The 18,262-nt window shown below is 40.8% G+C and overlaps 2 protein-coding genes across 4 annotated transcripts in view; both read left to right on the top strand.

Moving 5' to 3' along the window:
- Positions 1-11,996, top strand: part of LOC123963733 (EH domain-binding protein 1-like) — a 36,047-nt gene extending 24,051 nt beyond the window's left edge. For 2 of the 3 annotated variants that reach the window (XM_046040765.1, XM_046040763.1), the window contains 12 exons: positions 5,609-5,855; positions 5,961-6,109; positions 6,251-6,299; positions 6,495-6,819; positions 7,771-7,841; positions 7,925-7,973; positions 8,097-8,146; positions 8,464-8,584; positions 8,719-8,818; positions 8,909-8,982; positions 10,379-10,493; positions 10,843-11,996. In XM_046040765.1, coding sequence (XP_045896721.1) covers positions 5,609-5,855; positions 5,961-6,109; positions 6,251-6,299; positions 6,495-6,819; positions 7,771-7,841; positions 7,925-7,973; positions 8,097-8,146; positions 8,464-8,584; positions 8,719-8,818; positions 8,909-8,982; positions 10,379-10,493; positions 10,843-10,930 — 1,438 coding nt within the window. In that variant the 3' untranslated portion in view covers positions 10,931-11,996. The remainder of the gene's footprint in view (positions 1-5,608; positions 5,856-5,960; positions 6,110-6,250; positions 6,300-6,494; positions 6,820-7,770; positions 7,842-7,924; positions 7,974-8,096; positions 8,147-8,463; positions 8,585-8,718; positions 8,819-8,908; positions 8,983-10,378; positions 10,494-10,842) is intronic. The other variant, XM_046040764.1, reaches the window with a different exon arrangement.
- Positions 11,997-12,798: 802 nt separating this feature from the next.
- LOC123963593 (CAAX prenyl protease 2-like) lies at positions 12,799-17,439 on the top strand. Its single transcript, XM_046040542.1, has 8 exons — positions 12,799-13,190; positions 13,275-13,377; positions 15,139-15,222; positions 15,574-15,652; positions 15,790-15,957; positions 16,602-16,673; positions 17,014-17,076; positions 17,163-17,439. The coding sequence occupies exons 1-8, from the start codon at positions 13,054-13,056 to the stop codon at positions 17,381-17,383; spliced, it is 927 nt and encodes a 308-aa protein (XP_045896498.1). The 5' UTR covers positions 12,799-13,053; the 3' UTR covers positions 17,384-17,439.
- The last annotated feature ends 823 nt before the right edge of the window (positions 17,440-18,262 follow it).

Here is an 18,262-nt window from a genome sequence, read left to right as displayed (position 1 = left end):
GGAGAGGAAGAGGTTGGAAAAAGAAAGAGAAGAGCTGGAGAACAGGCAAAGGGAGGAGAGAGAAAGGGAGGTGGAGAGGAAGAGGTTGGAAAAAGAAAGGGATGAGCTGAAGAACAAGCAAAAGGTGGAGAGAGAAAAGGAGGTGAAGAGAAAGAGGATGGAAAAAGAAAGGGAAGAGCTGGAGAACAAGCAAAAGGTGGAGGAGGTGGAGAGGAAGAGGTTGGAAAAAGAAAGAGAAGAGCTGGAGAACAGGCAAAGGGAGGAGAGAGAAAGGGAGGTGGAGAGGAAGAGGTTGGAAAAAGAAAGGGATGAGCTGAAGAACAAGCAAAAGGTGGAGAGAGAAAAGGAGGTGAAGAGAAAGAGGATGGAAAAAGAAAGGGAAGAGCTGGAGAACAAGCAAAAGGTGGAGGAGGTGGAGAGGAAGAGGTTGGAAAAAGAAAGAGAAGAGCTGGAGAACAGGCAAAGGGAGGAGAGAGAAAGGGAGGTGGAGAGGAAGAGGTTGGAAAAAGAAAGGGATGAGCTGAAGAACAAGCAAAAGGTGGAGAGAGAAAAGGAGGTGAAGAGAAAGAGGATGGAAAAAGAAAGGGAAGAGCTGGAGAACAAGCAAAAGGTGGAGGAGGTGGAGAGGAAGAGGTTGGAAAAAGAAAGAGAAGAGCTGGAGAACAGGCAAAGGGAGGAGAGAGAAAGGGAGGTGGAGAGGAAGAGGTTGGAAAAAGAAAGGGATGAGCTGAAGAACAAGCAAAAGGTGGAGAGAGAAAAGGAGGTGAAGAGAAAGAGGATGGAAAAAGAAAGGGAAGAGCTGGAGAACAAGCAAAAGGTGGAGGAGGTGGAGAGGAAGAGGTTGGAAAAAGAAAGAGAAGAGCTAGAGAACAAGCAAAAGGTGGAGAAAGAGAAGGAGGTGGAGAGAAAGACGGTGGAAAAAGAAAGGGAAGAGCTGGAGAACAAGCTAAAGGTGGAGAGAGAGAAGGAGGTGGACAGAAAGAGGCAAATGGAAAGGGAGAAGAAGAGAAAGGCAGAAGAGGGCAGGGTGAGGCAAAGGGAAGAGGATTGCGAAGGAGAGAGACCACAACAGAAACAAGAGATCATATGGGGCTCTACATCACAGCAAAGCAAACAGGAAGTGAACAACCAATCAAATGCCTGGCCTCCTCTGAGGGAAGCAGAACTGGATGATATTGCATATGATGAAAGGCTACAGGCTGATGAAGAGCAGCCACAAAGCAAGACTGATCCAAAAGCAGTGAAAACGATTGACCCTAAAACTAAAGTCAAACTGATTTCGACCAGGCCGGCAGATTCCGTCCCTGCAGCCACATCAACAAACAGGCCCAACTCCAGATCAGTCAAACCCGAGGCCTCTGTTATTGGCGTTAAGAAAACCCTGGATAATCCCCCTCTGAGATCACTTAAAAAAGGCAATTCCAACCTGAATTCTGGTGGCATCCCAGTGTGGCTGAGAGAGGAGGAGGATGAGGAGGTGGAGTATGAGAGAGGACAAGAAGATCTTGGCTCCATCTGGCTGGCTGAGCTGTACATGGAAGGGGAAGCAGGGTGAGTAAGAGTTGTGAGCAAGGTAAATAGCAGCAGGGAGAGAGAGGTGAGTAACCGGGAAAGAGTTGGCTATATGAGAGAGATCTGCTTGTTGCCTGTTGTGGATCAAAGGACTGTGCCTGGGTGTTTTTTATGGATGCTTCCTCCAATAACCAAGGCTTGACTGACTCACTATCTGCAGGGAAATAGTAATTACTAAGCATTGCTATCCTTCATTTACTGGGCTTTCTCAAGAACGAGTTGTGTGTTTGAATGTGATTCATGTACCATATGTCTCCCCCCAAACAACATCATTACCATGTTGTTTGGGAAGCAAACTGGAATTTCCTATTTACATCTTGTCTTGGTTATGACTTATAACAGATTTTTCCAAACAGGGGAGAGTTGGGTTGGGGCTGGAGGGAGATTTGTCCTGCTTATCAACATGGTCAGCCTTTGGAGATCTAGCAGTGGCTGTGACACACAGCTCATGGAGGCAATGGTTGCCCATTAGTTATCTCACTCATCTGAGTCATAAATGGTAAATGGCTACATTTATAGAGCACTTCAAAGCGTTACAAGGTTCTTGCCATTCATTCACCCAGTCACACACTCATCCACAGGTAGCATACCACACAGTGTGCTGACTAACCATCTGGAGCATCGGAACCATTTGGTTCAGTGTTTTGCCCAAGGACAAAAGGAGGAGGTGGGGATCAAACCCTGTGATCAATACACAACCCACTGCACTTCCTAAGCCACAGTCACCCCTTCATAACTCAGTCAAATCTGAGTATACACATATTTTTAGATTCAGTTTTTTCTTTTCTCTGATATCCATCACAAATACATGTCCATAAATCTGCTTTAAAAAGGGACGCTCCTTATAAGGCAGAACTTGCCTGAGAATCGTCACGTTTCTTCAGTATCAAAGTAATCGAGTGATCTGTCTGTGTATTTCTGGGTAAACTGCAAACAGGAGCTGCTAATGTCTAATTTGGCATGCTTTTAATGGAGCCAATTTGCCAAAATGTAAACAAATAATTCCAGTCTAAATATTATACTTCCTGTTAACATCCCCCAAAGCATTATGGGTTTGAGAGGGACTTGATCATTTCTGAAGGGAGGTCCAGTGTCAGACTTTGAAAACCCCTGATTTATAGCATTGTGATGAATTTTTCAAAATACTATTATGAGTGGATATAAAGCACAGCTGCATAAGGGAACCTGTCTAGGGAAACCTATAGTGCCTAAACCCCCCCACAAACTGAGTCTGTCTTGTACTGCTGTCATAGTCTGTGTATCTGGAGAACTGAACTGTGCTTGCTGCACTACACTGTAGTGTACACAGTGTAGTGCAGCAAGCCTGAAAAAGGGGAAGCTGTGCAATGGATTTATCTGCATCTTCTGTATGTTTCTGTTCATGTCTGTCACTGTCTACACGGCTGAAATCAAGGAATATTGCAAGGCTATTTTCAGTACTCAAGTAGCATGTGAGCATGGATGAATGGCTTGGTTTGGTCATTGTATATTGCATTTCAGTACATATTTTTATGCCTCAAGTGTGGCCAGTTTGGTGTGGTCTCACATAGCCAGACCTGGGGAAAATCTTGTCCAAACAATGGGGATGTCAAAACCTTTGGAAAGCTTTTGAGACAGCCATGAGATTAGCGAAGTTTTGGTAAAACCACAGAGAGTTGCTCTACACTCATTTTCTCTAAATTGATTTGGTTTAAAGAATGCTGACAACTGACTGGGTCCTTCCTAAAGAACTTTTATGCTTGGAAGTTTTTTCAGACCTTTCTGAGATTAACAAGATGGTGCTCTGGCTGTGTGAGATGAATGGTGGTATGTTACCAGACAGGAATGGAGCATGACAAGCAAATGGCGGTTGGATCTGTTGCCGGTCAGTTCTTTTTAAAAGCACTTAAGCCTTTAGGTTCAGCTCTGAAATCTCCTTTTCTGTCTTCAGCTCAGGCCACGATTCCTCTGCTGATACCCAGAAGCCCTCCTCACTCCCTTTCAGTGGACAAACATTTTACCAGGGCTCTGCTGCCAGTCAGCCAAATAAACCTGAACCCTCTCAAACCAGTCTGGTTGATCGTACTCATCCTAAACCTCCTTCAGGGTTTAATCAAGTGGAAGAAATCAGTCAGACAACCAGGGCCAAACCTTCTCCACAATATAGTGGGGAACAAAAACAGTCAATGAAAGCACAGAGAGATGATGATGATGTCACAAAAACTGGTCACACCCTGGAGGTAGCAGCCAATGAGGAGGGAGAGCTTGCTCAGTCATCAGTGGTGCCTTGGCCATTCCCTTCAAGCACAAACCAAGCTAGCATACACTCTGACGCCAAACACACGAACATACACACTGACAAGAACATCAATAAGATAAACGATGACACAAAAATGGCCAAAATGACTACAGATTTACACAACAGTATTGAAATGAGAGATGAAGACATGTGGCGCTCCGGTTTAAACAAGGACACACACACCAAAAAGAGTGACAGTCCAAAAATGAACAGCCTTCACGCACAGACACACACCCCTGATTGCAACCAGCTCAAGAAAGACCAACAGCTCCAAGAGGAGGAGAGGTTCTTATTGGCTAAAATTCATCTGATGACAGGTGACACATTACCTGTCTCTTGCCCTCGCAAAATGAAGCTCCTCATCCCCGACCCCCATGATATTGACTGTGACACCACAGAGCTTGTTGATCACAGTCAGCACTTGATTATTTCTTGCTGTGATAACCTGCAGGAAATATCACTAGCTGAGGCAGAAGAGCCCTTGGCCAATGAGTTGAGGCAAAATCAAGAAGGAGAGGAGGGCGATGTGTAAGTCAGCATGGGCTGTCAACCTGTGCTGCTCTGTAAAATGGCATGCATCTCAAGACCTGTATTTGTTTGGGTATGTGTGATATGCAGAGCTGTTGACTTGGGACTTGAGACATGGACTTAAGTCTCACTTGCAAAAATATTCAAGTATAAAATTCTGAAAATCTTGAAATATACAAATAAATTGGACAACAATAAGCAGATATAGTAGCCACACAGTAAGAATAGTTAAGTATTAGGCCTATTTATTCAACAGACTTGGTGTCAGCTACATATGCAAATGAGGCTACGAGTCTACAGCCATGCTAGCGGCGCTGTCAGGCTTTACTTACAGTAGGCACGGTTGTGCTTTTGAGCTAAATGCTAATGTCAGCATGCTAAAATGCTAAATGACTATGCTGACATACCAATGTTTTGCAGGCATTAATGTTTACCAAGTTCACCATCTTACCTTAGCCTGTTGGCATGCTAATATTTGCTAATTAGCACTAAAAAGAAGGTACAGCTGAGGATGGGGATGTTGTTGCAGATATTTGATCAGATGCTGGACAAATTAAAGGGAAATGGCGCTAGATGAAAAGTCAGGGGATCACTAAAGTCAGTAGGATTCATCCACTTGGCCACTGATCTTTTTATTTTCATCATTTCAGTCTGGATGTGGTGGTGTACTGACCACCAGAAAGACCATAGAGCCATGCTGCTACAAAGGGTAGAAACACTAGCAAACAGCTCAGGAAGCAAAATGTTCAAATGCTCTGTCATCTTTTGAGACCTAACTTTGGCTTGTCTTGGCTTATTCGAGATTTGACTTGGGACTCGCCCCAAAAGACTTAAAACTGCTCTGGCTCAATATGTGTGTGTGTGTTGCCACTTGAGTAAATGGCGGGTGCCATGTAGTTTCACTAACTGCTGCCATGTAGAACAACAGAAAATCTGCTTTGTTCTGAATTGATTAAACATTGGCCAAACAACATACACCTGTGCTGAGGCAACTACCCTGAAATATAGATTCCCATTGTCATGAATGCTGTGTTTCCAATTACATCCTCTAACATCAACTCAGTGCTGCAATCTGCTGAAGCTTTCATGTTTCTTGCTCACACATACGAATCACGTGTGGCGATGCTGATACCAGACTGCTTTGATGATCTCCTTTCTTCCACTGAAAAAAGTATCACTTTCTTTTTCATCACTCATCTTTTCTATTTTTCACGTCCTGTCTCCTCTTAGGCTTAAAGGCCAACCAGCTGACCTCCCTGATGGTGGAGGGAAGAAACCATCATCACAGCTTGAAGGCACCCCCAGCCCAAACACCAATGATAAACACACTGACATACACATTGCTTCTCCCCACCACTGTGAGATGAAGACATCTCGACTTCCTACATTACCAGAAGAAGAAACTTCTGACTTTAAGTCCCCTGATCCCATTCCAGCGGTCAGAGAAGAGGCTGATGGGAAGGATGATGCAGCTGAGGTAAATATACAATATATTGATTTGCACTTCAATTCTGACATGCTTTTTAAATCACAGATCTCAGCTCCCTCCTCTTCCCATATTCTCCAACTCCTCGTTTACTAGGACCTGGTGAACTCCAGCCAGTCGTTGCTCCAGTGGTGTCAGGACATCACCAAAGGGTACCAGGGAGTGAAGGTCACCAACTTCAGCACATCCTGGAGAAATGGCCTGGCGTTCTGTGCCATCCTACATCACTTCCACCCAGACAAAATGTACGGCATGCAAGCAATTTTGTACTAGCTACTACTAAGGGCTAATTAAAAGAATTGATAGTTTCAACCATACATTAATTTAAATGTTGTAAACGTGTAGGTATGTTCTCAATATATTCTTCACTGCTTTTGTCCCATTAGAGATTTTGACAAGCTGGACTCGCATGACATCAAGCTTAACAACAAGAAGGTAAGGATGGGGCTCATGTCCTCTTCTAATGATGTTGTTTATTAAAATTTTAAGACCATAGTGAATTAATTTACCCAAATGTCTTATCTAATTGAGGTAGGTAAAGACTCTGCCTGTCAAGTGGAGGCTAAAATTAACCTTGTTTGACATACAGTTTGTTTCTTCACTGATGTCTTTTTTTTCTAACAACTTCAGGCATATGACGGTTTCGAAGCGCTGGGAATCTCTCGTCTGTTGGAGCCGTCCGACATGGTTCTTCTATCTGTCCCCGATAGGCTCATAGTCATGACCTACCTCAGCCAGATCCGCTCACACTTCACCAACCAGGAGCTGAGCGTGCTGCAGATAGAGCACAACAGCAGCCAGTCCAGCTATGGCCTCGCCCTCTCTGGTCCCGGTCCTACTAATGTCGACGCTGCCGCTTTCTGCATGGCTAGACTTAACGAAGGGGTGACCCTAGAGGAAGGAGGAAGCAGCACGTTGGTCGTTCCGCCACCCAGGACCAAACGACTGGTTAAAGGTGTCAGCCTCTGTTAAACATTCCACTTTCTAATGCTTATACTAATTTTTAAATCCTTGTACATCTTATGGTTATTTTTACTGTGATTCATCCTATCTGTTTTGAAGGCAAATTTTAGCCACCTCAACCATATGGGCTTCATCACAGCCCATTTTGTACTCATCATGGATTCCAGTCTGTATTCAACCTTTATACATAGAGTAACTCATGCTGGAGTCCATGAAATAAAGAGACAAATAATGATGTGGAGCAAAAAAGAATCCAGTCAGAAAAACAGAAAAGAGGAAACATTAGCATGTCTCCAGGGAACTCAGGAATGTGAAGTAGCACAGTCTGAGTTAAGGAGACAACAAGCGAGGATAAACAAATCTTTAAATCAAATTTACAGCACCACCTCAATTAAGATTCTAGTCGGTTTCCTAAGGTTCCCAAAAATACTGTATGTCGTGTTGAATTTGATGGAAATGTGTACAGAGTGATGCACAAAAAGAGTTTTCCATTTGATGGAATAGTGCAGCCGTAAACATGGCATTTGGGATATAAATATTTCTCTCAGTATGAGAAATTGTGTTGCTCTAATGTCAAAGCTTCTGAAAGGGCCTGAAAACACATTTTCTTAATCAGCTTCTTATTATGAGTGATGGGGTTCTACATGAACACATTTTACGTCAAAGTTAGAATAGTTTTTATTATTTCAGATGAGAGATTTCTGTAAGTGCAGAAATCAAGACTGAGCAAAAAACAACTGAATCAAAATGAGACTGCCGGATTGTTTGCTCTTCACACCACACCCACAGAGTCCTGATGAAGCTCATTAAATGCTTGATACATAATGCCTTATTAATCTTGTTTACTCCTTTAGACTTAAAGTAAGATTACTCTGGAAATTGTGAGGAATAATGAGGTTCATGAGGTTAAATCCAACTTCTGATAGTTGTTATCTGTTTTTAGTGGACGAGTCAATAACCCCAGTCCCACCCCCAAGATCGATTAACAAACCAGTCAAATCTGGACTGGCTCAGGTAACACTTTTTTAAACTGTAACTGACTTTCATGTTTAAACTGTAATGTCATTTTTCTAAAGTTTAAGTTTTGTCTTGTCCAGGATGAAGACACAATGACTACATCTGCAACAGAAATCACTAATAATACAGGTGGGTACCTGAAGCTTCTTTCAGAGACAATTATCTTATAAATAAAACTTTTATAATTATTTAACTATTTCTCTTCATTTTCTTTTCCACTTTGATTTGTGCCGTGTGTGTCCATCTGTGCAGAGTTGCAGAGTGCAGCCGAGACCCAGCCTCCCAAACAAGAGGAAACAATGGTCAGTTGTGTGTTCCTCACGTAACTTTCTCTTCTTTCCCTTTATCTGTGACTCACTCTCATTAACATGACCTGATGGCTGCAAGGACTGAATCATATTTGCTTTTACCTTGTACACAAGTTGTTTCATTCATTACAAAGAAAGCATTTCTAGGATTGTGAACATTCACAGCTTGTATTTTTCATCCTTTTGGTCTCTCTAATCTTTTGACCCTCTTCTTGTTTCCCCCGACTCTTTTCATCGCCTTTCCCCCTCTTTGTGGCTGTTTGTCCATGTGGATTGTGTGTGTATTTGTGTGTGACGGGGCTTGTGGTCAGTGTCTGCAGGACACCAGTCAGTATGTGGTGAGTGAGCTGGCAGCGTTGGAGACTGAGCAGAAACACATCGACAGCAGAGCCGCTGTGGTGGAGAGACGACTGCGAAGCCTCATGGAAACAGGTGAGTCAAGGTTCAAAGGTCTCAGGTGTTAACTAAGGTGTTCAAGACCCCATGAGTCCCCCTGTATTTCATGGTGTGGTTTTTCCTCCTGTAATCCAAACAGTCATTTACAAACTGCCCTTCTGTTTAAACAGGAAGTGACCGTGATGAGGAGGAGAGATTGATCCAGGAGTGGTTCACTCTGGTGAACAAGAAGAACGCCCTAATACGCAGACAGGACAACCTGGAACTACTGTAACTTTCACACACACAAACAGACACATGTACATACACATACAGTATGTGACACCTTTTTATTTGTCTAATTATTGATTGTACCTACAGGCAACAGGAGCAGGATCTGGAGAGGCGATTTGAGCTTCTGAACAGAGAACTTCGGGTCATGATGGCTATAGAAGGTTAGTAACCATCAGTGGAGCAATTATTCAGTAATCATTTAAGTAAAAGTAGCAATACCAGTGTAAAATACTTGCATTTTAATGTTTTAACTAGTCTAGATGGAGCTAATATAAACCATTTCACATTTTGTTGTGTAGTTTCATCTATAAAAATGCACCATATTTGTTTGTGTGAACTAAATGTACATGAGTAAAAAGTACAATATTCCACTCAGTCAATTCAAATCAATTTGTGTAGCACATTTCATACATGTTAGTGCATTGAAAGTGATTTTAAAATGACTGACAAGCTCATAATAAGACAGTACAAATGTAAACATTAAACAATGTGAGACTAAACATGCCATAATAAAACCGATACAAATTTCTCTCACATAGCCATATAGTTATCAGGGTGTGTCTATCAAGTACATCTACATACAGCAGCAACAGACACATACCAGCAGCAAAGTCAACACTAGCTGACAGCCTCAGTCTCCCTCTGCTGCATTTCTTCCCTGGCTCGCATAAATACGGCTGAATGTCTGAGTCAGAGCAGCATCTAGAGCTCTCACCCGGCACCCCCCGGCTACACAGAGGCCAATGTAAGAAATTCAAGCTGCAGAAGTAGCTTGTAGTTCTTCTGTACCACTAACTACATCACTGTCCCATCAAATGATGGTGCAGGATGAACTACTTTGTGAAGTCAGTTTTTTCAGTCTGTATAGCATGCACTGAGAATTTTTTTGCTTCTGACTGCAATCAATACTTATTGGACATCCACATAAAAAGTGCCAAATTGTACCTTTAAATCTCTTGCTAGTAATGTCACAGTTTTGTGGTGAAGGCAGGGTTGAGCAGGTTGGAGGACCCAAACGCAGGACACGAAGGCTAGCAGGTGCAGTTCAGTGAAGGGTTTTAATATGACAAAAGGCGAGCACACTTACAAACACAGTGGCTGATTGACTGAGTCCAAAAACAAAGGCTGTCCAACAGAAATCCAAAAGGGTGAAAACCAGAATCCAAAACTGAGCAGGGTAACAGGGAGACACAGTGAGTAAGGCTGGAGACACAAGAACAAACTTCAACACTGGGTCACAATAAACAATGACCCAACCAGGACAAGACAGAAACACCAGGTATATATACACAGGGACTAACGAGCAGGGCGGGAGCAACACAGGTGAAAAACATGAGGCTAACGAGGCACAGGCAGGGAGAGAGAGAGCAGGGGAAAACAGAGACAGACATGCAGAGGGATCACTGGGGTAACAGACACTAGACGACAGACAAGACAGACCCCCAAAACCCAACAGACCAAAATAACACTAACTAAACACAAAAGTGCAAAAACATGGCACGGCAGACAGGCAGAGTGTGACAAGTAAAGGTAAAGGTTCTGCTGCTTTTCCTGCAGACTGGCAGAAGTCATCCACTCAGCAGCAGAGGGAGCAGCTGCTCCTCCAGGAGCTGGTGTCTTTGGTCAACCAGCGGGACGAGATCATCAGAGACATAGATGCCAAGGAGAGAGGGTGAGTGAGTGTGGGTGTATAGTTGAAATAGTGTGAAAAAGACAAAACAATTCACAGGGAAAAAGTAAATTTCTTAAAAAAGAGAAAGCATTGGGGAAAAAAATAATTATGTACTACATATTTCATATTATTTGATTGTCATGTTTCAAATTAAGCCTTTATAATGTTTGTAATATTGACCTGCAAAAAGATCATAAAAATAAAATTAGTTACATATGATATGTATAATTTTTATCTCTTATTTGCAAGCATTTAGTTGATACAGTTCTGGGTACAGATGGCCAAGAGTTAATGTCATATGCACTATATTGTAATGTGTGTGTGTGTGTGTGTGTGTGTGTGTTTGCAGGGCGCTGGAGGAGGATGAGCGTCTGGAGCGCGGGCTAGAGATGAGGAGAAGAAAATACAGCAACAAAGACAAGTGTGTCCTACAGTGAGAAGAGAGGACATACACAAAACATATTATTACTACTACTAAGCCTCTGAAGTCCATAAAGATGATTGTCTTTTTAAATCTTGTTCCTAATTTTTCACAAGATAAAAACAGGATTTTTGATGCTCCGTATTTCATTTTTTTTAAGTGCCTTTATTTTTACGGAGAACTGTTCATACAAATTCTGGGGAAACCTGATGGGCTACAAACTCTGCCTTCTTTATCCCTTTTATTATTTTCAGTCTGTCTTAACGTAATAGTATTATTTTGATTCTCTTCACATATTTTTATTTATTTAAATGATGTATCAGATTGTTGTACATCATCTTGCACATATGATGTTTTGTGTTTGTGTGTTTATTCTTGAGTTTGTTCAGTATTTCATCACTGGCTTTTCCTCTTCTTTTTTATACAAAGAATAGGTCCCCCTTGTCATGACAAGAGCTTGTCAAAAAAGATTATGGCCAAATGTGCCATGTCCTTTTATGGGAAATAGTTTACGGTATTTGTCTGTCTGTTTTAGACATTTGAAAAATATTTTGATGTAACATGCCAAGAAGTTACATTAACAACAAATGCGACAAGTCATGAGCTGGACTCAGGGTACATGTTTTCAACTACATGATGACCCCCAACATCACATTTTGATAATCCCTAAAAGTATTTCCACTTAATGCAATGTTATATTTGTTTCATTTTTTAGATATTTGATGTGGAACATTTTGTTCATATTAAGGTTATCAAACCTTGTGTGCACACAAAGGATGCTCAAAGTGGTTTCAAGTATAACATCCAGCTGAAAGATTTTTTTAAAAGTTAGACCCTGAATGCCTTAATGCCATGTGTATGGTTGTGATCTTTTTCTTCACAGAACCGAACCTGTTATGTAATTTCTGCGTTCATCTGACTACTGTATGCTTTTTAAGGTGTGCAGATAAATTGGTACTCTGCTTCACATCGCTACTGTATACCTGTCACACACTGTATACCTGATGTTGCTGTCTATATTTATGAGGTGAAGATATGATGAATGGTGAATGATATTAATAAAGATATTGAAGAAAAATAAATATTGGTTGGTTGCTTATATGTTTAGATTTTGTATCTAATTAGCTTTGGACATGACATGAACCTGTGAAATATTATAGAGTCTAATATTTCTGCAACAAACAAATGTTTTTTGAACCTTATATTAATAACTGGAACCAACTCCTTAACCAAAAACTAGTTTTTAGTTGTTTACCAGCTTTTTAGTTGTTTACCAGCTCAGGCAGAACTTACTGGTAAAAAATTAAAGAATATAAGTGGAAAAAAATATTATTTTATGTGATCTAGTTAAACTGTATCAAATCAAACCATGAAGAGGCACATCTTATTCAAAAAGTCACATTAGTGGAAAAAAATGTGAGCTTTCTACTGACTTTGATTTTCCATAAATGGGAAAATCTGATAAATAATTTGCTGAGACAAATCAAGAAAATGTGTAGATAATTGCTCTTTAAATAAGTAGTGTCAAAGAATATCTAGTGAGTATCTAGCGCATAGGATAGAAGTTTTAGTCACTGATGACAAGTTAATTTCTCACACCTGTACCTCTTTTATTTGATAGTCATAGTCAGTCAGTAAACGAGTATGTTGTCTCTGCCATTACCCTCAGTGTTACCAACCAACTTCGCTGCTCCCAAAAGGGATGGCTCAAAGGTTAGAGAATGATAATCTCACAAAAAAGACCACACATCTGAATCAGCACCTCTCTGAAAAAGTCACAACCAAAGCTGAACATTATGAGCCTCGCAAAGTAAGCTATGGTATTAGTTAGGATGTCATTTACAGCAGGTCCACTTATATCTGTGAAGAGAGTAATTACAGACCATGTCAGTTTGTGTGTGTGTGTGTGTGTGTGTGTGTTTAAAAGCACACTTGCGCATGTGTCCTCCCAGTAGAGTATTAGAGATAATCAGCTTCCCTCTGCAGATCTCCACTTCATGGGGATCTACTAATCTGAAATGACAGACAGAACTGAACCAATTCAAAGCACGATGAACCTGTGCTGATGTGGTAGCTGTAGCTCATCTGATGTGGTAGCTGTAGCTCACCTGAGGAACGTCTGAAATCCTCACTTCTGTCATGCTGGAACCAGAAAATGACTCTTTAATGCAGGTGGCGCCCGCCCATACAAAATGTTGGGTGTGTGTGCTGAGCTGCCTTCTGCTCGCCTGTCTGTACGTTGGCAGTTTGTACGTCTGGAGAAGCAGCTTACCCAGGTATACAACTCACCAGCAGACCAGTGACGGTTCTGTTAGACTGGACTGGTAAACACTTGTATGTATATATGTGTGTGTGTGCAGGGACCATCCTAGTTTGATAAAGCGTCGCTGTGCCAGTGTGCTGCTAGTCTCTGCACTGTCACCTGCAGTGGTGAAGGCATGGATACACTGGGCTGATATCAGGGTGAGTACACATGGACAAAACATAGGCCAATGTTTACTACAATAAAATATAACCAAGATTCATCTGCTTTTAAACTCTCAACCAGTTTTACATATTTGGGCATCAAAATAATACCTGAATTAGAAAATATAGCATCAAAATGTGGAAGTGAGTTGGGGACAATATTATTTTGGTAATGTAAACTTGGAAATGAAAATGTATTTCCACCATAGCATTATAATTTTCCACACATATATGTGTTATTTGAGTAAAAATTTACAATTTTTTAATCTCTGTATACTCATATGGGTGTTACTATATGACCAAATGAAAAAATTAAAACACATTTGACACAGAACTTAAATCTAAAATCTTAATTTCCTTCACTTACTTAGTCCTCATACAAAAACATTTCAAAATATTTTACTATCTTGAGCTAATTTGTGTCTCATTTGTGCTCTGACAAACAGTAAATTCATGAAATGCAATGGATTTGCACAGTAATCAGTGGGCCCCAGTCACCTTCTTGTCTTTCTGGCACAAGTGGTCTAACCACATGTACAATTCAGATATTCACACAAGTGACATCATAACTGAAGACCAGCCTTGATGAGCGTACTGATATTGTCTACTATACAGCAGGGTATGACTTTAAAATTAAATGTCAAATAGCTTTTCCATTCTCATTTTAATGTGGTCACAGAACACCCACGCAATGCAAATTGGATTATTGCACTATTCCCTTAGAATATGTACTCAAATAACAGATACATATGTGGAAAATTATAATGCTATTGTGGAATTACATTTTATTTCCTAGTTTACATTATAATTTCAGTCATTATATAGTCCTCTATACACCTCCATATAAATAAATTATGAACTTATAATGGACCCAGCATTTAAATATACAGAAAATGGATGCCTTTGCCTATATCTCTGATTGGGAGAATAAACATATTAAAGATAAACATATGACCAAAATTCATATATTAATTTCAAAATATTCCTGTGGCACCACCTAACAGAAGTGAGAATTACATCACTCATTACAAAATATATATATATTGAATAAGATGTGTCCTAGAGTCCGCCTGTCTCTGTTACATCTTCTATTTGATCACGGGGGGTTGTGTGTCTAAATCTTTACTGGTACTATTTGGCAGCACAGTTAAGAACTATAATGTTGTATTTCTCTATTGAACATACTGAAGATATAGAGTCACACTCCTTTAAAATGCCATTACATTTGTATCTGTATTCAGCCAGGCTAAATTTCTAAGAACACATACTACGTGCCCAATAGTGTTTAATATGGTTACTATATGGTAGATATCAAATGAGTAACTCGAAGGTTAGCTTGTAACCTGCTGGACACAGTGCTATTGTCTGGTATCTGTGGACAGATTCATGGAATAACTGAAAATATCTCAAATGAGCTTGCTTGTAATAACTGCCACGAAAGAATTACATTAGCAAGCAGAATGAGCCCAATCTATACTAAAATAATATAACCATAGCACCAGTATCTTCAGTATCTCCAGGTGAGAAAGCAACAGTTTCATTAACCTTCCACAGGGAAGTTAAAGGTCAGTGCCATCAGGATGAAAGGGATTCAAGGATTCTTTCACAGAGGGAACTGAACCCTGACCGTCCAGGTTAACTGCAGAGTCCTCACTAAGGTGTTTTGTGAGATTAACCCTGCGGTCACATTGGCTTAACTTTCTAATCACTTTAAGGTAAATTAAATTATCTTGGTAAAGCTTTGTTCTGCCCTTCCAGGTTGATGTGTCTGTGTGGGAGTTGATGGGAGTTCGTTTGGAAGCTCTGGTTCCTGCAGCCATACTGCCGCTACTAATAAATATGGTACGTCAGGGAGTCTCAACCTAGATTAAATCTTAAAGAAAAAGAAATGAAGATGCCACAACGAGTTTTTGTAGTTACAAACACAACTCTGTGGATCCCGTTTTCCTCTTATTTATGCTGCACTAAGGCAGGTTTGACATTTAAGAGCTTGAAATTCCATTCCCAGTGCAGTACAGCGTGGCTTTACAACCTTCTGCATTTTGATACCTTGATATCCCATGAGAATCTTTAAACCATAGGCCTACATTTAAAAAAATATACTCTGTAGAATCCTCCTCTTTAATCTTTTTTATGTATATATGTATACTTCCACTGGATGTTATAAACATTTGATTTTATTCTAAACATCAGGCTTTCTATCTTGGTCCCCTGGTTCATTCTGCAATGGACAACCCAGAAGGCTTCACGGGAGAACTGCAGTCTGTGCTAGGTGAGTTAAACTTTGTGTCTACTAAATGTCATAATAAACGTTAGAATTGGGGGTGAGGAGTTAACATTTGGGTTTTACGTTTGCTTGCATGCATTTGATGCATATGTCGTCATAAAGGCTTGTCTTTATTTTCCCAGATGTTCATTCATGGAGGTTGTGTGTGGGAGATGCAGTGTGGCTCAGGAACCAGGTGGTGGCACCAGTGACAGAGGAGCTGGTATTCAGAGGGGCCATGCTGCCCATGCTGGTTCCCTGCACTGGACCCACAGCTGCCATCTTCATGGCTCCGCTGTTCTTCGGTGTTGGTATGGCACGGTCTCATATTTGTGATCAACTTTTAACTATTTTACATTAAACATTAGGACTACATTGACATTATCATAACAGTGAATGTGTCACACTTTGCTCTTCAGTCCCTCTCTGCAGCCAAGCACTTTCGACCCCAGCCCTTTGCATTGCTCTCTGTCCCAGTCTCTAGCTTCTACTTTCTTGTCTCAAACTCCCCAGACTTGCCATTCTCTACCTGTCCACCATATGTCTTCAAAAAAAATTTAAGACTAAGCACAGCTACTGTCTATATGTATTGACTTTTCCCATCATTTGAATTGCCTCAGTGCATTAAATGTGCTATACAAATAAAGCTGACTTGACTCACTTCACTCATCTGTCACTGACAACAATACCAGCCTAGATCCTTTGTTCCTTTGTCAGTTTGTCATGGTTGCTATATTCCCGTCTTGCCTTGTGTTTTTGCTTTTAAGCTTCTGTCACCCAAACGCAGGCCTGAACCTACCTGCCTGCCTGTAAGCTATTCTTAATGGCAGAATGATAAAATACACTAGTTAGTGACTTACTGCTTTGTATACTTTGAAATATATGAAAGCTTTTTGTTCTTAAATACATGTTAGCAAGTTTTCACCATGATAGCTTCTTTATGGTGTCATTCTAGCCCATTTCCACCATATGATAGAGCAACGGCGCCTCAGCAAGGACAATCTCAGTGTCATCTTCTTGGTGTCAGGTGAGTTGGCTTACAAAACTATCCTCAAATAAACCAAATTGTAATGAGCTATTAAATTCAAATGACATTAGATTATCAGTAACTATCATTTTAGGATTGATATATGGTTATTAGATCACATAGTATGTCTGTCTAGATTGTAACCAGTCTTTTAGTAAATCACACGACTGCATGAATTAACTTTTCCTTTTGCAGTATTTGTGCACCAAAGTAATTTACCATATATCTATATCTACATCTATATCTATATCTATATCTATATCATCATTGAAAGATTACAACATAGACACGGTGGAAATAAAGTTCTAATCAGACTGATCTTTATGCTGTTCTGTTGCAGGGATGCAGTTCTTGTACACAACTGTGTTTGGTGCCTTTACTGCCTTTATATTCATGAGAACTGGTGAGAGATGAAGTGAACAGCACATTGATTGATCTAACACCTACAGGTAACACACGCCTCATTAAATCTGTAATCTCTTTCTATAGGTCATGTTGTGGGTCCAGTTCTGTGCCATTCATTCTGTAACAGTCAGGGCCTGCCTGACATCAGCTCCACCCTGCAACACCCTCAACGACCAGCTCTGCTCTTCTCGTATCTGACCGGGATGCTACTGTTTCTGGTGCTACTCTTCCCGCTGACAGACCAGTTCTTTTATGGTGCCATTCCCGTCTGCAGCCTGGCTCCCCCTCCAGCGTCTGTATGCTAGACTAAACTATACTCTCTCCCTTTTCCTTAAATACTCCTGCTCTTAAAATTACTTTTTTTTTTAAACTCTGGATTTCATTTAGGGTTTGGTTTTCCAATAAAAGTGTATTTTTATATAAAGAGTGTGTGTGAGCATTTACGTGTGTGTGTGTGTGTGTGTGTGTGTGTGTGTGTGTGTGTGTGTGTGTGTGTGTGCATGAGAAGAGAGTGATTCTAGCAGACATTTCCTGCATGGTTGAAAGTATTTCCTACTTTATTGAAACATAACACCAGTACAACTTTGCCTGGCTTGTGTGTGTGTGTGTGTGTGTGTGTGTGTGTGTGTGTGTGTGTGTGTGTGTGTGTGTGTAACTGTGAAAGCGACTAAGTGAAAAGGGAAAGCAGTGATGGAGAAAGACAGATATGCAGACAGAGAGAAAGAGAGAGAGAAACACAGACACAGAGGGCCAACAAACACAGGAACCAAGGATGGAGAGAGACAGCTATGTAAAGTCACATTGTTAGGACAAATAAGGCTATGAAAGCCAGGCTTGTGAGAAAAAACATTTAGAGCCAGAAGCAACAAGAGCAATGCGAAAAGACATGAACTGAACAGAAAATAAAGAAGAAAGGAAGAGGAAATATGGAAGAGGAGGATGGGAGAAACGCTAGTGTGTCCCCAAGGAAAATCAGAATGTGGAGAGAAGAAGAGAGGAGCTTCAGGGTCAGTGGAAATAGTGAAGGTTTAGGACTTAGAGGTGAAAGGTTGTGTCAAACGACTGAGATTTATGACACAGACTGATCAGCTAATTAAAAAAACTTTGTTTACAACCAAAACCAAGTAAATCACATATACCTCTGTAGATGCACACAGCTCTAGACATTAGTTTTACATAATGTA

The sequence above is a fragment of the Micropterus dolomieu genome, linkage group LG23, assembly GCF_021292245.1.
Source record: "Micropterus dolomieu isolate WLL.071019.BEF.003 ecotype Adirondacks linkage group LG23, ASM2129224v1, whole genome shotgun sequence".
NCBI lineage: Eukaryota > Metazoa > Chordata > Actinopteri > Centrarchiformes > Centrarchidae > Micropterus > Micropterus dolomieu.
The sequence above is the reverse complement of the archived record's forward strand: the minus strand, read 5'-3'. Positions and strand labels throughout refer to the sequence as shown.

What these genes read in the sequence shown, in the direction of transcription:
- LOC123963593 (XM_046040542.1), top strand. Translation starts at nt 13,054, where the DNA reads ATGCTGGAACCAGAAAATGACTCTTTAATGCAGGTGGCGCCCGCCCAT. An exon ending in TGGAGAAGCAGCTTACCCAG is followed by an intron (nt 13,191 to 13,274) that starts GTATACAACTCA and finishes GTGTGTGTGCAG; the next exon opens with GGACCATCCTAGTTTGATAA. An exon ending in CTTTATATTCATGAGAACTG is followed by an intron (nt 17,077 to 17,162) that starts GTGAGAGATGAA and finishes CTCTTTCTATAG; the next exon opens with GTCATGTTGTGGGTCCAGTT.